This window comes from Drosophila ananassae, chromosome 3L (genome assembly GCF_017639315.1).
Source record: "Drosophila ananassae strain 14024-0371.13 chromosome 3L, ASM1763931v2, whole genome shotgun sequence".
NCBI lineage: Eukaryota > Metazoa > Arthropoda > Insecta > Diptera > Drosophilidae > Drosophila > Drosophila ananassae.
Window position 1 is genome coordinate 16,582,815 of NC_057929.1, and position 13,888 is coordinate 16,596,702.

The 13,888-nt window shown below is 41.1% G+C and overlaps 1 protein-coding gene across 5 annotated transcripts; it reads left to right on the forward strand.

Moving 5' to 3' along the window:
- Positions 1 to 189: 189 nt before the first annotated feature.
- LOC6496515 (protein wech) lies at positions 190 to 10,992 on the forward strand. Of its 5 annotated transcripts, none has more exons than XM_044715719.1 (5): positions 190 to 1,380; positions 4,737 to 5,022; positions 5,091 to 7,041; positions 7,108 to 7,260; positions 7,316 to 10,992. In XM_044715719.1, exons 2-5 carry the CDS (start codon positions 4,799 to 4,801, stop codon positions 7,484 to 7,486), a joined length of 2,499 nt encoding a protein of 832 aa, XP_044571654.1. In that variant the 5' UTR covers positions 190 to 1,380; positions 4,737 to 4,798; the 3' UTR covers positions 7,487 to 10,992. The 5 variants fall into 5 exon arrangements, with proteins under 5 accessions (XP_044571654.1, XP_014763859.1, XP_001961052.1 ...); XM_014908373.3 differs by having other exon boundaries at positions 190 to 1,376; positions 4,727 to 5,022; XM_001961016.4 differs by having other exon boundaries at positions 190 to 1,376.
- The last annotated feature ends 2,896 nt before the right edge of the window (positions 10,993 to 13,888 follow it).

Here is a 13,888-nt window from a genome sequence, read left to right on the forward strand (position 1 = left end):
GTTTTACCTGTTCCAGCGGGAGGTCCGGCGCACCTGCGCATCTTACCTGTGCACCCCGCCGACCCGTCGTCCGACGTCCATCCCCCGCCCGCAGGCGAGCGTTTCAAGTTCCAAATTATCCACGGCCATGGCCTGCCTGCAATCGCATTTTTGAGCCACAGGCGGCAGATGCACGAAATTTCTGTCAGTGCAAAACAAGTTCCTTAAGGGTGTGTGCTGCGGCTGAAACAGAAATGCCAAGAGCACGAACCGGACCCGGAGCAGGGGTTCCACAGGATATGGATGGTTGCTCGACTGAAAGATACCCATCATATGGTAGTGGCACTCTAGCGCCATCTACGGGCATTTTTGGTATTACAAATTACGATTTGCTGTGGAACTAAAGAAAATGAGTTCCACATTTTTGGTATTTTTAGTATTTATTTTTCAATTTCCAAATTTTTAATTTTTCAAAATTAAAATGTATATAAATTAAACATAAAAACTTATATTAAAAAGTATTCTTTTATAAACATTAGTTTCAATAATATACCCCTTTTTTTTGCATAAATCAGGGTATCATAACAACAACAAATGCACGCCACCGGTATCGGAGCCGTCCGGTGGTTTCTGCCTCCGTATCCGTCCCTTGTATCCACCACTCACTGTATTTCATCCGCATTTTCGCGCCATGCGCCGTTAACTGCCGCTCTCTCACTCTCACTCTCCCTCTCTCTCAGTTTGCTTTTCTCTCAGTGGTGAGTGAGTGGCTCTCCCGCGAGAATCTCTCAGCAAGAAGAAGCATGGCGGAGAGCGGCAGCGGCAGAGGCAGCGCATGAACATAACATCAAACAGTTTTTTGATTTAAATGAGTGAAGGTTGGAAAGAATATTCTTCCTAGTCGAAGTGGGTCAGTATTCGAATCGGTTCGATTAAGCCAAATACGACACAAAAAAAAAAGCGCTCAGCGCACTGTAGCCAGCAGCACACTGTAAAACAGTTAGACAACTGCAACGAAAAACACGCCCGCCAAAGAAAGTGGAAGAAGCAGCAGCCGACGCGCCAAGCTCACAATAAGAGGGAACTGTTCATGGGCTCATAATTTCGTTTGCACGAGGGTGGCCCAGTGGCAAGTCGCTCCAGTCGCACAAGCACCAGCAGCAGCACACCGCATTTCAAACGCCAAAAAAGCCCCGGATGAAAATGTAAACATTTTGTAAACATTACAACGATAAATGCTTTCCAACGACTGCCGCCGCCGCCGAGTGCCTACCTAGCAAGTGATCATCATCGATTAAACACATGATAAACGCCTAAGAACGGACCTAAGAACCAAATCGTATAATTTGCAGCGACTATGGAATACCCTCTGGCCGTGTAAAGTGTAAAAAAAAAAAGTAAGTGAAAAGGAAAATCTAATCAAGAAACAATAAGACAAGGGCAATTGGAAAATTTTATATACATATGTAAAAATGGTTAAAAAAACAATGCATCCCGCGGAAGCTACAGTTCGATGCGGACGCCATTTCCCAAAAACAGCAGCAGCTGTAGCGGTTCGCCAGGACCACCGTAATCGGTGCAGGGTTTTCAAGTTTTCACGGAAATATTAATATAATATTTCTTTCCCCAACCCCATTTTTCTAAACTGCATTTTGCAATTAGTTTTAAAATAAATAGAAAAATGGCCGGCATGGCGAATGTGTCTGATTGTGTATGTAATGGCGTGTGTAATTTTGTTTTTATTCGAAAAATCATTCCGAATTTTAGTATTTTTATAAGATATAGTGGGAGATTGGGTTTGTTTTGCGGCCTAGCTCCTGCCAGGAACTGCCAGCTCCTGATGAACTCGGAAGTGGGCCGGGAAACGCTCCCTCCCCCCCAAAGTATGTCTATCGCAGTGCAGGGTAGAAATGTGCATGCAACTCACCCACACACCGACATGCACACAAACCGTGTACGTGTGTGTGTGGGGAGATTGAGAGCGAAAGCAAAGAGAGAGCCGAACCGAGTCGAGCGCGCGCACATCAAAATCAAAAAACTATCTGTGAGATACATTTGGGTTTATTTCTTTTCTGTTTTATTTTTTTTGTGTTCCTTTTTCATTTTATATATATATATTTTGGTGGCCCATAGAAGATGAGCAACAGCACACTCACTCAGTGAGAGAGTGAAGCGAGTGTTATGTTGTGTTTTCGGTCTCGGATGTATCTTGTTCAGTCGGAAAAAGGAATGTTGAAGCAAATGTGTGTGCACGGGCGGACAAATTACGCATAAAGATCTCTCTTAAAAAAAAAAATAATAAATATAGGCACCGAATAAGACTCTTGCCTCGCGAAAAAACCGCTAAAAATCAAATCAAAACGAAAAACCAATTCGAAAAATCCAAAAAGGGGAAAATAGCGAACGAAAATCGGATCGATACAGATACAGGCTAGCCTTGCCGCATCAAGGTGAATCAATTAGCGTTGGTCTGCCCCGAGGAGGAGGAACGACGACCAGGCCAGGCCCATTGATGCGGCTTGAATGAGGCTGCTGCTGTTGAAAATAAGGTGTGTACGAGGAGGAGGCTACACTAATGTGTTAGTAGTAGACGGGACTCTGACTCTGGGGCGTTGCAACAATCAGCAGAAAATGATAAATAAACTTTTTAGATTGCAGCGTATACAAATATTGATTTTAGCTTTATGTCAAGTGTGAGGTGGATGTGAGGGAGCAGCTCGCGAAGAAGATGTTCGAGATTTCTCTCAACTTTTCCGCTTTTTCAAAAAATACACACACAAACCAAACGGCACACACAATTCGTCGTTTTTGCGGCGCAGATACCCACCTACATACGGACATGTAGAGAAACTTGTGTAAATACAACCCTCGTCCTCATCCCCCAATGTTTTTGCGTCGTAGTCTCGTTGCACGTACACAGAACCCACACTGCCACACAAGCCGGTGGTGGTGGTGTGTTTGTATGTCTGTATATGTGCCTCTGTATGTGTGTGTGAAAGGACTTTAACTTCTTGGTCGTGTTTTTTCCACGTCCTGCGACTCGGAGACAGACCCGTTTCAATGGAAAACATTCAAGGGTGACAAGGGTAGTTTCCTCCACCTCCTTTTTGTCCTGCTTCTTCTCTTGATTCGCTTCTTCTTCTACTTCCTCGTCCTTTTCATCCTTGTTTTTGTTTTTTCTGTCTACACGTCTCGAAAATATCCCAGAATTGCATGTCCCATTTCGCAGGAACAGGGGATCGAAAGGACTTTCCTTCAGGACTCTCCGGAATTCATCCCTAGTAATAAGGATACTTAATCCTTTCTCTATAAACATGGGTCTATATTTTGATCTCCTATAACAACAGTTGTCTACACCAAGAAACCTTCGATCGACTTTCATTGTTTCCTTAACGAATAAAAAAATAAAAATGTCACAAGTTCGAAATAACTTATAGATCCCTAATCATCCCCTACCGTCTCACAAATATTATCCCTAAATATTATTCCTAATATTTTTGATTTCCCCCATTCCAAAGGTGTGAAAAATCCAGTCCTTCTCCAGTCCTCATCCTTAAGGACGAAATTACCATTTCTTGTTTGGAGAAACCCTAAAAATACCGGCCCTCCTGCCGACTCCACTGGCCGGCCAACCCTTCACCTTGTTCCGTCTGCCTGGTCCAGGCCAGGGCCACCCCTGAATCTATGCTATAAAATTAACTTGAATTACCCAAAAAATCCGAGTGACGGAAAAGCCATGATTTTGGCGGAGTGTAGAGGAAACCGCTTCCAAGTCCGGCTCCAGCGAAGGGATGAAAGTCAGTCGGTCGGTAGGTGGGTCGGTCTCTGTTTCAGCTTGAAGATGGCAACCAGTCTGTTGTTTCATTACGTTTTCCTTTCGGCTTTCCACCACCCTTCCTCCAATCCTCAAATCCCCACCCCAATACCCGGAAAAGTCGCTTGCGCACTGCACTCCGCACTGGGTGGTGGATGGGTGGGTGGCAGGAGGAAGCAGGAAAATGGTATAACTACGCGATAAGGTTGAACGGTTGGTTGGGTGGAGCACCCCCTCCAAAGAGGGTGGTTTCTCTAATCCATTCCGTTTCGTTTGTCTTTCCTGAAAAGTTCCTCAAAAGGGGGAAACATTTTTCTTCCTTCTAGAATTTGGGTTACCAAGAATAGAGTACAGTTCGGGGCGAATCGCGCGCGAAATGCTCGCCATTTTGGTCCATAAATTTTGTAAATGCGTGGCCAATTTTAAAATTCCTGGATTCAGGATACACTTAACAATGACTTGAATGCATCTAACACAGATTACACACTCAGAGGGATACACTTTCAAGGATACACACACAAATCTGACCTGCTGCTGCTCGCGCCACACAGCTGCTACTCGGGTTGCGACGGGACGGGCCGGGCCTGCTTCCAGGATCAAGGGTCGGGGATCAGGCATAACAGGATGGCGGGCGGGGATTTTCAATTTTCGTTCGTGTCGCTACCTAGATCTAAGACGTCTAGCTGCAGCTGCATCTGCCTTGCCGTCTTGACAGGCAGGACTACTTAATGCACGTCCCTTTTCCCAGCCAATTTAGTTAGCTGCTACCCCTCGGCAACCGACGACGTCCCGCGCGTTCCAAACGCAGTTTAAAATTCAAAACAAAAAAAAAACAATTTCAAAAAACATAAATACACTTTGAGTTCCCTCTTAAAGAAATACATACTTTGATCCTTCAGAAAGTTATTGAAAAAATTAACTAAATTAGTGAAGATATTTACAGCGAAATATCGCCACTCCATCGACTGCCGCCTTGTGCTATAGCAACGTGATCTCACCACTCTTATGATGGAACTCTTGTCAAACAATTCGGTTCCGCAACAAATGGCCAGCAGCAATGCGCCGAGCGCCAACGGCGTGGCCAACGGCTCCTCCACGGCCAACGGCAGTGGCGGGGGCAGTATTAGCAGCAATGCCAGCAACTCCTCCGAACGGCTACTAGCCGGCATCCTCGAGAGCTTCCCCTCCTGGGACCTCAACGTGGGTCTATTACCCAACATGGGTCAGAGGTAAGTTTTCCAAAAATTTTTAACATTTCTATTAAAAGAAGGTATTAATTAAAATATTTTTACTTTAGCTCTCCGCCACGAACCGACTTCTTCATAAACAACTTCTTGGGCGGACTAGACACACACGGGGATTTCAGCATGGGACCCATTGGTAGTGGGGCGCGTAGCAATCCCAAAATGTCACCCGAGTCCTCGAACAACTCGAGCATTAGCTGCGGCTGGTGCGAGGTGAGCGCCTCGATACGCTGCCTCGAATGCAACGAGTTCATGTGCAACGACTGCTTGAGGGAGCACCGCAACAGTCCTCTGTCCTCCAATCACTCTATCGTGTCCCTGCCCACGCCCATTGGAGCCTCGCCCACTGGCGGGAGCTCGGCCAACGCTCATACACCGCCCAGCGGAAACTTCATCTGCGACATTCACAACGAGATGCTGCGCTATGTGTGCGACTACTGCCGGAAGCTGGTGTGCCAATGCTGCACGCTGCACGAGCACAAGGAGCACAGCTATGCCTCCATCCAGAGCTTTATGGTTGGCTCCAAGGGGAAGCTGGAGACAGCCATCGAGAGCAGCCAGGTGGGCACACGGTGCATCAAGAGCAGCATCGACAAGGCTCTGGCCTTCATCCGGCTGATCGAGCGCAACTGCAGCGAGCTGAGCGACAATATCCGGAAGGCCTTCCGCCAGTTCATCATCGCCATTGAGGACCGCGAGCGCTTCCTTCTCGACTTTGTGGAGAAGCTGCGCCAGCGCCGACTGGCCATCCTGCACGACCAGATGGCGGGCCTGAAGTCCGCCCTGGCCGGACTCTCCGAAACCTCCGACATGCTCAGCAAGGTGGCCGACAATGCCTGCAACTTGGACCAAATCGAAATCGCCATGAAGCTGACCAACGGCCAGCGACAGATGGAACAGTTCGCGGGCATCTACAAGGACCTGCAGCCCAAGCAGGAGGTCTTTGCTTTCGCCCCGCCCGACTACAGCCTGTTGCAGGACATCCGTAACCAAGGCGGCGTGATCCTAGTGGATGATAAGAACATGCCAATCGTATCCAGCACCAATGGCATTGTGCCGAGTGTCTCGAGCGTGAGCGGAGTGCCCTCCACTTCTGTGGGTGTTGGCGTGACTGGCGTAGGTGCTGGTGTGGGAGTCGGTGGCGTTGGAGTGACGAATGGCATGGACATGGCCTTCGGCTTGAACATGGCCACAAATCCGCTGAATGTGGCTTCCTCAACAGTGCGCCGTCCGTTGCTGCGCGACAACAGTTTCCGGATCCCATCGCCCATCATGCAGCCGCGCGGCGGCAGCGCTTGTGGAATGTCCAATGCCGCTCTGGACTGGGAACTAAACGGACTGCGCAGCTCCCCGGGACTACACTTTAGTGCACCACGAACCACACAGGCCATTCCCGGCTGCATGGATCTAGTCAAGGTGCGAAACTCCAACGCTCTTTCCCTATCCTTTGCCACCGAAGGACACGAGGACGGGCAGGTGAGCCGCCCGTGGGGCTTGTGCGTGGACAAAATGGGGCATGTGCTAGTGTCGGATCGACGAAACAATCGAGTTCAAGTGTTTAATCCCGACGGATCGCTAAAGTTCAAGTTTGGAAGGAAGGGCGTAGGCAACGGCGAATTCGATCTGCCCGCTGGAATCTGTGTGGACGTGGATAACCGCATCATTGTGGTGGACAAGGACAACCACCGCGTCCAGATCTTCACTGCCAGCGGCGTCTTCCTGCTCAAATTCGGCAGCTACGGCAAGGAGTACGGCCAGTTCCAGTATCCATGGGACGTGGCTGTCAACTCTCGCCGTCAGATTGTAGTCACAGATTCGCGCAACCATCGCATCCAGCAGTTTGATTCCGAGGGCCGGTTCATCCGCCAAATTGTGTTCGACAACCATGGGCAGACAAAGGGCATCGCCTCGCCACGAGGCGTTTGCTACACACCCACGGGCAACATTATCGTTTCCGACTTTGACAACCACTGCCTCTACCTGATCGATCCCGACATCAATGACGTGAGTAGTGGCTCTATTTTGAGGAGACAATCAGGTGCTAATGGATATCTTTTTGATTTATTTTAGATACTGTCCGTGAAGGGACACGAGGGCTCGGGCTTCCATGAGTTCAATCGGCCCTCGGGCCTGTGCTGTGACGACGAAGGTCGCATTATAGTGGCCGATTCCAAGAATCAACGCATCCTGGTCTTCAACCAGAACCTGGACTTTATGTGGGATGTAAGTGTGTGCTGGATATTCTTGTTTTCACTTTACTAATATTTCTATTTTTTAGATTGAGGTGCGTCCCTCCATAAATCCGCTGATGCCACCCACCCTGGACGAGAAGGATCGCACCTGCGACGTGGCCCTTATGCCAGACGGTCGGATTGTATTCCTCATTGAACTATCGCCAGACTCCAAAGAAGGGTCTAACCCTTACAAGCGGTTTGTGCACGTATTCTAAATTAGCGAGTGCCGATCTTTTTTTAGACCATTTACAAGAGCTAAGCATTAGCGTATAGACGATATCCAGATAAGATATATGGATGGAAAATGGAGAACAGGTGCAGACAGATGCAGATTCAGATGCAGATGCAGAAAATCAGAATTGATTGTACGGAAATTAGCGAAAATTTTTAGCTTAAGTGCTACAACGATTACCTCGATATTGCTTAAGAGTTACGGTTACAATTTGGTAATTTACAATACAATACGAATTACACATATGTATTAATAGATATCTATATCTATGCACATATGCATATAATCTAGCGAATATACAAAAAAGCCCGAAAACAACCAACTAGAACTAAACACAAAATGGAAAGTATAAGGAGGGGGTGACTACAGAGTGGGAACGTGGTTGAGTATATTGGGTATGATTAGGAGATATAATAGCCATAGGATCCGAAGGCATACAGTAGAGTTAACGAACCTAGTAAAAGATAAACGCAAATAGGGAAACTCAACCATTTACTAGATGAAAATATTCTTACCTGTTAGTTAGACTGAAAGGCAGTTTGCTAGCTGATATAAGGATTTGGGGGAATGGTATTTCGTTTTTTTTTTTTATGGGGTTGCTTAGCGGAGAAACTACTAGATCTGATCGATTTTAATTCGATCAGAGTTACTAAAAAAAAAAGAAAAATTATTTGCAGAACTTCTGTGGGATATAAGATGGTATCAATGTTTGTATTATTATTTTAGTTCGTTTGTTTTAACTCTGTTTTTGACGTTAATGACTAAGTTAATTTTTTTGCAAAATATTTTATAATGATTTCTTATAATTGAGACTGAGCAAGTGAGTACACGAACTTTGTAAAAGTAAAAACAAAGCAAAACAAACATAAGAAAAATATTGATGAAACCCGCTGACTTTTGGTTGAACTTTTAACAAAGACTGATTAACTAAAAACCGCAATTTCGGAGCCAACTAAAGAACCATATATGGTGAGGCCAAAAAAAAAAGTGAAAAAAACAAAACAAAAAAAATCCAAACACTCAAATTGCAATGACATTGATAACGTAAAGTAACTTAACATAGCTTAACATAAACATACTTACATATAGACATACCGATATCATATAGCGATCCGATCATCCAGTCATGAATCATCATGAGCATAGCTAAAAAAAAAACCGAGTTTAACTGACATTCATTCACATTCACTCAAAATTCATCCAAAATTCATCCATCGAAGCGACTTGCATGCATCACAGGGATTTTCTTTTTTGTGTCATCATTAAGTTTAAAAAAAAAGGTAATTGTGAAATGAATTTCCCACAGGATACACGGCAGGTTGAAAGGAGGAGGGGTTAGCTAAAAGTGAAGTAAAAAGTTTGGGATGGATAACAGACAAAACTTAAAAAACAAAAATCGAAAAAATTATCATAATTTTTGACTCAATGTGTTCATTAGCATTTAGTAGACTTAGCGGGCGTGGCATAGAAAAAAAAAAGATGGAAAAATCCAGAGCAATATATGGGCGTATTGAATACACATTTAGGTGACATGTTCCTCGCAGAAACGAAACAAAAAAAACATAAAGAAATATTGAAACTTAATGGAAAAATGAGAGTGCATGAATTAGCTGAATTATCTGTCTAGACTCTAGAGGTGGAACGATTTTAATAGCAAATATATAGACACACATATATAGAGAACCGACTAGAACCGATACTAGGCTAAAAGACCAGGCGTTAATTGCAATGGGCATCTGCTTAAAAATGTATTAGCCAACATAGTTACTTAGTTTATGTTATGTTCTTACTGTTTTGAAACGTTCTATTCTTTGTATTTGTATTTGTGTTCAAAACAAACTAAAAAAAAAAACACTAAATAATATAACTAAAAAAAAGGAAACCCGGCTTCAACTGAGAGAACGATGATATAGAAAGATGTGTGTGTGTGAGAGATAGCTAACACTCCTTCCACGTAAAAGCAACATTGCATAAAATGCGCAAAACAAAACAAAAAAAAAACCCTGAAAAACTATCCTTAAAAAAATGATGCAAAAATGCCACTGACTCTACGAGAGCAGTTTCGGCAACAAAAAACATATACAATATATTATATACAAGTAATATACACCAGAAAGCAGAAAAAAAGGGGAAAACCTACTACCATAACTAGAGCTATTTAGAGTAGATATCGTAATTATTTTACACCTTAGTTTAGCCAACCCCCTGGGAACTGGGTCCTGGGACCCTGGGGCCCTGGGGCCCAACACGAATCGCCATAAACATAACATACTCGTAACCTCATTTTTATCCAATCGTACACACCTTGAAGCGCCGTTCATTTCTTGTGATCCAGATCGAATCATTATTCAAAACCACTCGCACACACCAGCGCACCGCAGAGCATCCCACATATGTATATATAATATCATATATATATCGGGCCTAGCGACATCTGAGAGAATGCCATATTTTAATAATTGTGTGAGATTTACTAGAAACCAATACTAAAGAACTAATACTTATATCATTACAAATGAGCGCCGTTTTCTAAAAGCCACAGTTTAGAAATTGTGTAAAAAATATAAAACAAAAGTAAAAAAAAAAATATATATATTAATAAAAACAAAAAAAAAAAGGGAGGACAATTAATGGTTAAAACATAAGCGAATACCGAATGCCATAATTCAAAATAAAAAGCATTTAAACATATATATCTATAGAATACTAAAGTATGTTAAACACAACAATTACTAAAAGTCATGAGAATATTGAACAATTTGCCAAAGGCTTAAGAATCAAAAACAAAAAAAAACGAAAATGGTAACAAAACTTACATGATTAAAATATAAAAATAAAAAACACAATACACTCACACATTCAAAGAAAGCCTACGCATAAATAGTTAATTAAACAATTTTACAAAAGATACATACCAAAAATACTTAATTAAATGCAAGCAGGTATTTTTTCAAATAAACAGAATATTCCAAAAAAAGATAAACACGTTGCCCAACACACCTACAATTAATTCTAAAGCAAACAAAAATGCTCATATACAAGTAGCTACTAAATAAACACTAAACGAATCCAAAACTTAAATCAGGTATTCAAATTTTTTTCGATTTACGTATTTAGCAATTAAGGAAAATGCAAAAAAAAAAATATATAAATAATAAGAATGACCTAAATGACTAAAAATCCTTTGAGAGATCCTTTGTGCGATGCAAAGCCTGGTAATGATTTTTCTAAAATTATAACGAACATTTAAAACCAACATACATATATTTAAATAAGTAACTTTTTATAAACCAATCGATTGACGATAATAAAACAAAGCAAAAAATAAAAAAAAAAAACAAAACAAGAAAGAAATGAACTCTTATATCAAAATACAATTTTGAGTAAAACTTTTAATGACAAAAGCAATTCTCAGTAAGCACAGAGAAATGATTTCATTACTATTAAAAAAAAAAAAAAGAAATGGAAGAAAAACTTAAAAAAATTAAACATACATACTTACATACATACATATTCTATATATATTTTGTCAAAAATCATTTAGCAATTAAGTTTGTAACAATTTCAAAATCCAAAAATGAAATCTCCCTTCCGATTGTAACGGAAATTCGCGAAAATATTTCTCATTTTGGAAAATAATTTGGAAAACTTTAAGCATACGCATACATACATACATACAAACATGCATACATACATACACATTACTAACATATGTAATAATTATGGAGCAATTGAGTACAAAACGAGTACAAATTTAAATTTTAAGCCAGATCAGACGACACAGACACAAGAACACAGTTTAAGTTTAAATCATAAATCGAAGATCAAACGAGAGGCGATCAGCATATAAGAAAAATATTATATAATAGGCCAGCTACTGGTTTCGCATAGGTAATACTGCATATATTCGAATAGGAAGAGAATTCATCCAAAATAGTTACGGATCAGAGTCGACGACGACATACTAACCACATCTATTCGCATAGGCGCATACATACATACATAGATACTTAATCATAGACTAACCCCCCCAATATACTATCTAGAGCAAATGGAAAATTACCAAAAAAAAAAACGAAATAAATAAAAAATTAAAAAAAATAATAATAATAATTCCCTCCTTACCTTTATTAATCTTGAAAATATGATTTGCTTCGCGATAGAGGGAGATATAGGTCACATTTGGAATACGCAAAATTTTCTCATAACATTCTCTCATCCTCCTCCGCCTACTCCTCCACTCAGATGCATACAACATCCATACATATATAGATGTGCGGGTACTAGGTACACCCACTAGTAAGCCAATAAATAAGTCATATTGCGAAAATCTAAAATAAAATCTAACAGAATCAAGCGACAAATTCAATAACGAGTTGCAGTTTAAAATTGTAATTGTCAAAATAGTGAAATGCAAAAAATAAAATAAAGATAAAAAAGGAAACAAAACACAAGCCATGGGTACTATGATACATGGATTGTAATTTTTCTATATACATGCATACACATACATATTTATATACCCAAATATATATATACATACATAGATGTGGACTTGAGACAAGAGTAAGAGTATATTTTATACGATAAACAAATTTTATAACATATTTAATAATAAATTATACACTAATAATTGTGGAAATTGTTGGCTTTAATTTATTAGCATGAAGTGGGGTTTTTGGGAGATTAAATCTGAAATATACCTTCAGTTAGGGTATAAGAAAAGATTCCACTTTATCGTAAGCCGAAAAGTAGACTACATTTTCTTTAAAACATTTTTGGCGCCAAAAACTTGTGATCAAAATTTCAAGCGTCAAAGTTTTTAAAAACAATTTTTTAGTTGTTAGAAACTAAGTAAAAACTTGATATATTCCTTATTTTTGTTTAGCTTTAAAGTTGTTTATAATTTCCTTGGTTTATTGAATATAAAACCTTTTTTAATAGGTGTCGAGACATTTTTAAGCCTTTAATTATATTTCTCCAGCTTCATTTGCCCATTAAATAGATGCCAGATGCCGTCACGAACCACCCGGAACATGGGTCAAGGTTATAGGAATATTCTATTTTCAAACACAAAGCAAAGCTGAGATTCGGGCTTCGACAAAAACCATTCCAATGACAAAAAGGAATCGCTAAGTACTCCGTCATAAAGAGACTTTTATGGAGACAAAGCCGGATAGTGTTCGCGTAAATTCGAAAAATGGGGGCTACAGTTTGGAGCAGATACCCCATTGCGTGACTACAAAAAATTGCGGCTACTTTATGAGCAAATACCTCCATTCTAATACACTTTTTCAATTGCTGTACTGATCATAAAGTTGAGCAAATAAAAAATAAATTACGCCAAAGTCCAAATCCATTATAGACTAATTTTAAACGGCTGTGGCTAAAATATGTAAATAATGTACTAGCGTCTGGACTCTGGAGGCGGGAGATTAAATCCAGCAGTCACCTTGCAACTGTCTATTTGAGTTTTTATCAGGCAGAAGATGTGTGTGACTTTCATGGTCAGGGTTCGATGTGATGTTAAATAAATAAAACCGAAATAGAAATAAACTTTTCAATAACCGGTTATTTGTTTGCCGACACATTACTCGTTTGCCTTTCCACCAACAGCTGTTCTCCGGGCAGCAAAATATTACCCAAAAACAGCAAACAATAACACAAGTACTCTACGATCTTCAACCTGGCTAGTAGGGCCTTCATTTTGATCAGGAACCCCGTCTTAAAAGCCTCAAAAGTACACAAAAACTAGACGGTATTTAGACACAAACTAGACACAAAAATTTAATAATTCTATAAAGTTGATGTAATAATTGCTCGAAACACTTTTCGAAAAATGTTGATCCTATAATTTTAGTTGAAAACCAGAAACCTAGGCTGTCCAGTCTCGTTTCCCAACTTCCAGTTGAAGTAATCATTACTCGTTTTCGAAACAGTTTCAAGTTACAGAAGTTGGACTGTATTTCATTAGTCACAACCCGGCTTAATCAATCTTAATTATTGTTTTGTCTTTGGGCTAAGAATGCGTATGTGCATCTGATAGATCGAGAGAAGATCTGTGTGGAGCCTAAACCCAAAAAAATAAAAAATTCAAATTAAAATTCGAATAGTTGTGTGTAAACAAGGCCTAAAAGAAACCTGGAAAAGCAGCGGGTACGGTCCACCTCGTCTGATTAGCCAGGCCCAGACGTGTTTCAAGCTCGCTTCGCGTTAGGTGAATCTGATTCCGAATCCGAGTCTCTGAAATAGAGACCCATAACCGAATATCCATTCGAGTGTCCAGTGCGTGCCACCACCACCACACCACCACCACACCACCACTTCCATTTCAATTCGATTCCGAGCAGCTTTGGTTTTCGAGTTGCGGGCGGTGGCAAGTTGC

Bases quoted from the DNA above. Each gene is read 5' to 3' on its own strand.
- LOC6496515 (XM_044715719.1), top strand. From the start codon at position 4,799: ATGATGGAACTCTTGTCAAACAATTCGGTTCCGCAACAAATGGCCAGC. The intron at 5,023-5,090 runs GTAAGTTTTCCA...TTTTTACTTTAG, and splicing joins TTACCCAACATGGGTCAGAG to CTCTCCGCCACGAACCGACT. The intron at 7,042-7,107 runs GTGAGTAGTGGC...GATTTATTTTAG, and splicing joins TCGATCCCGACATCAATGAC to ATACTGTCCGTGAAGGGACA.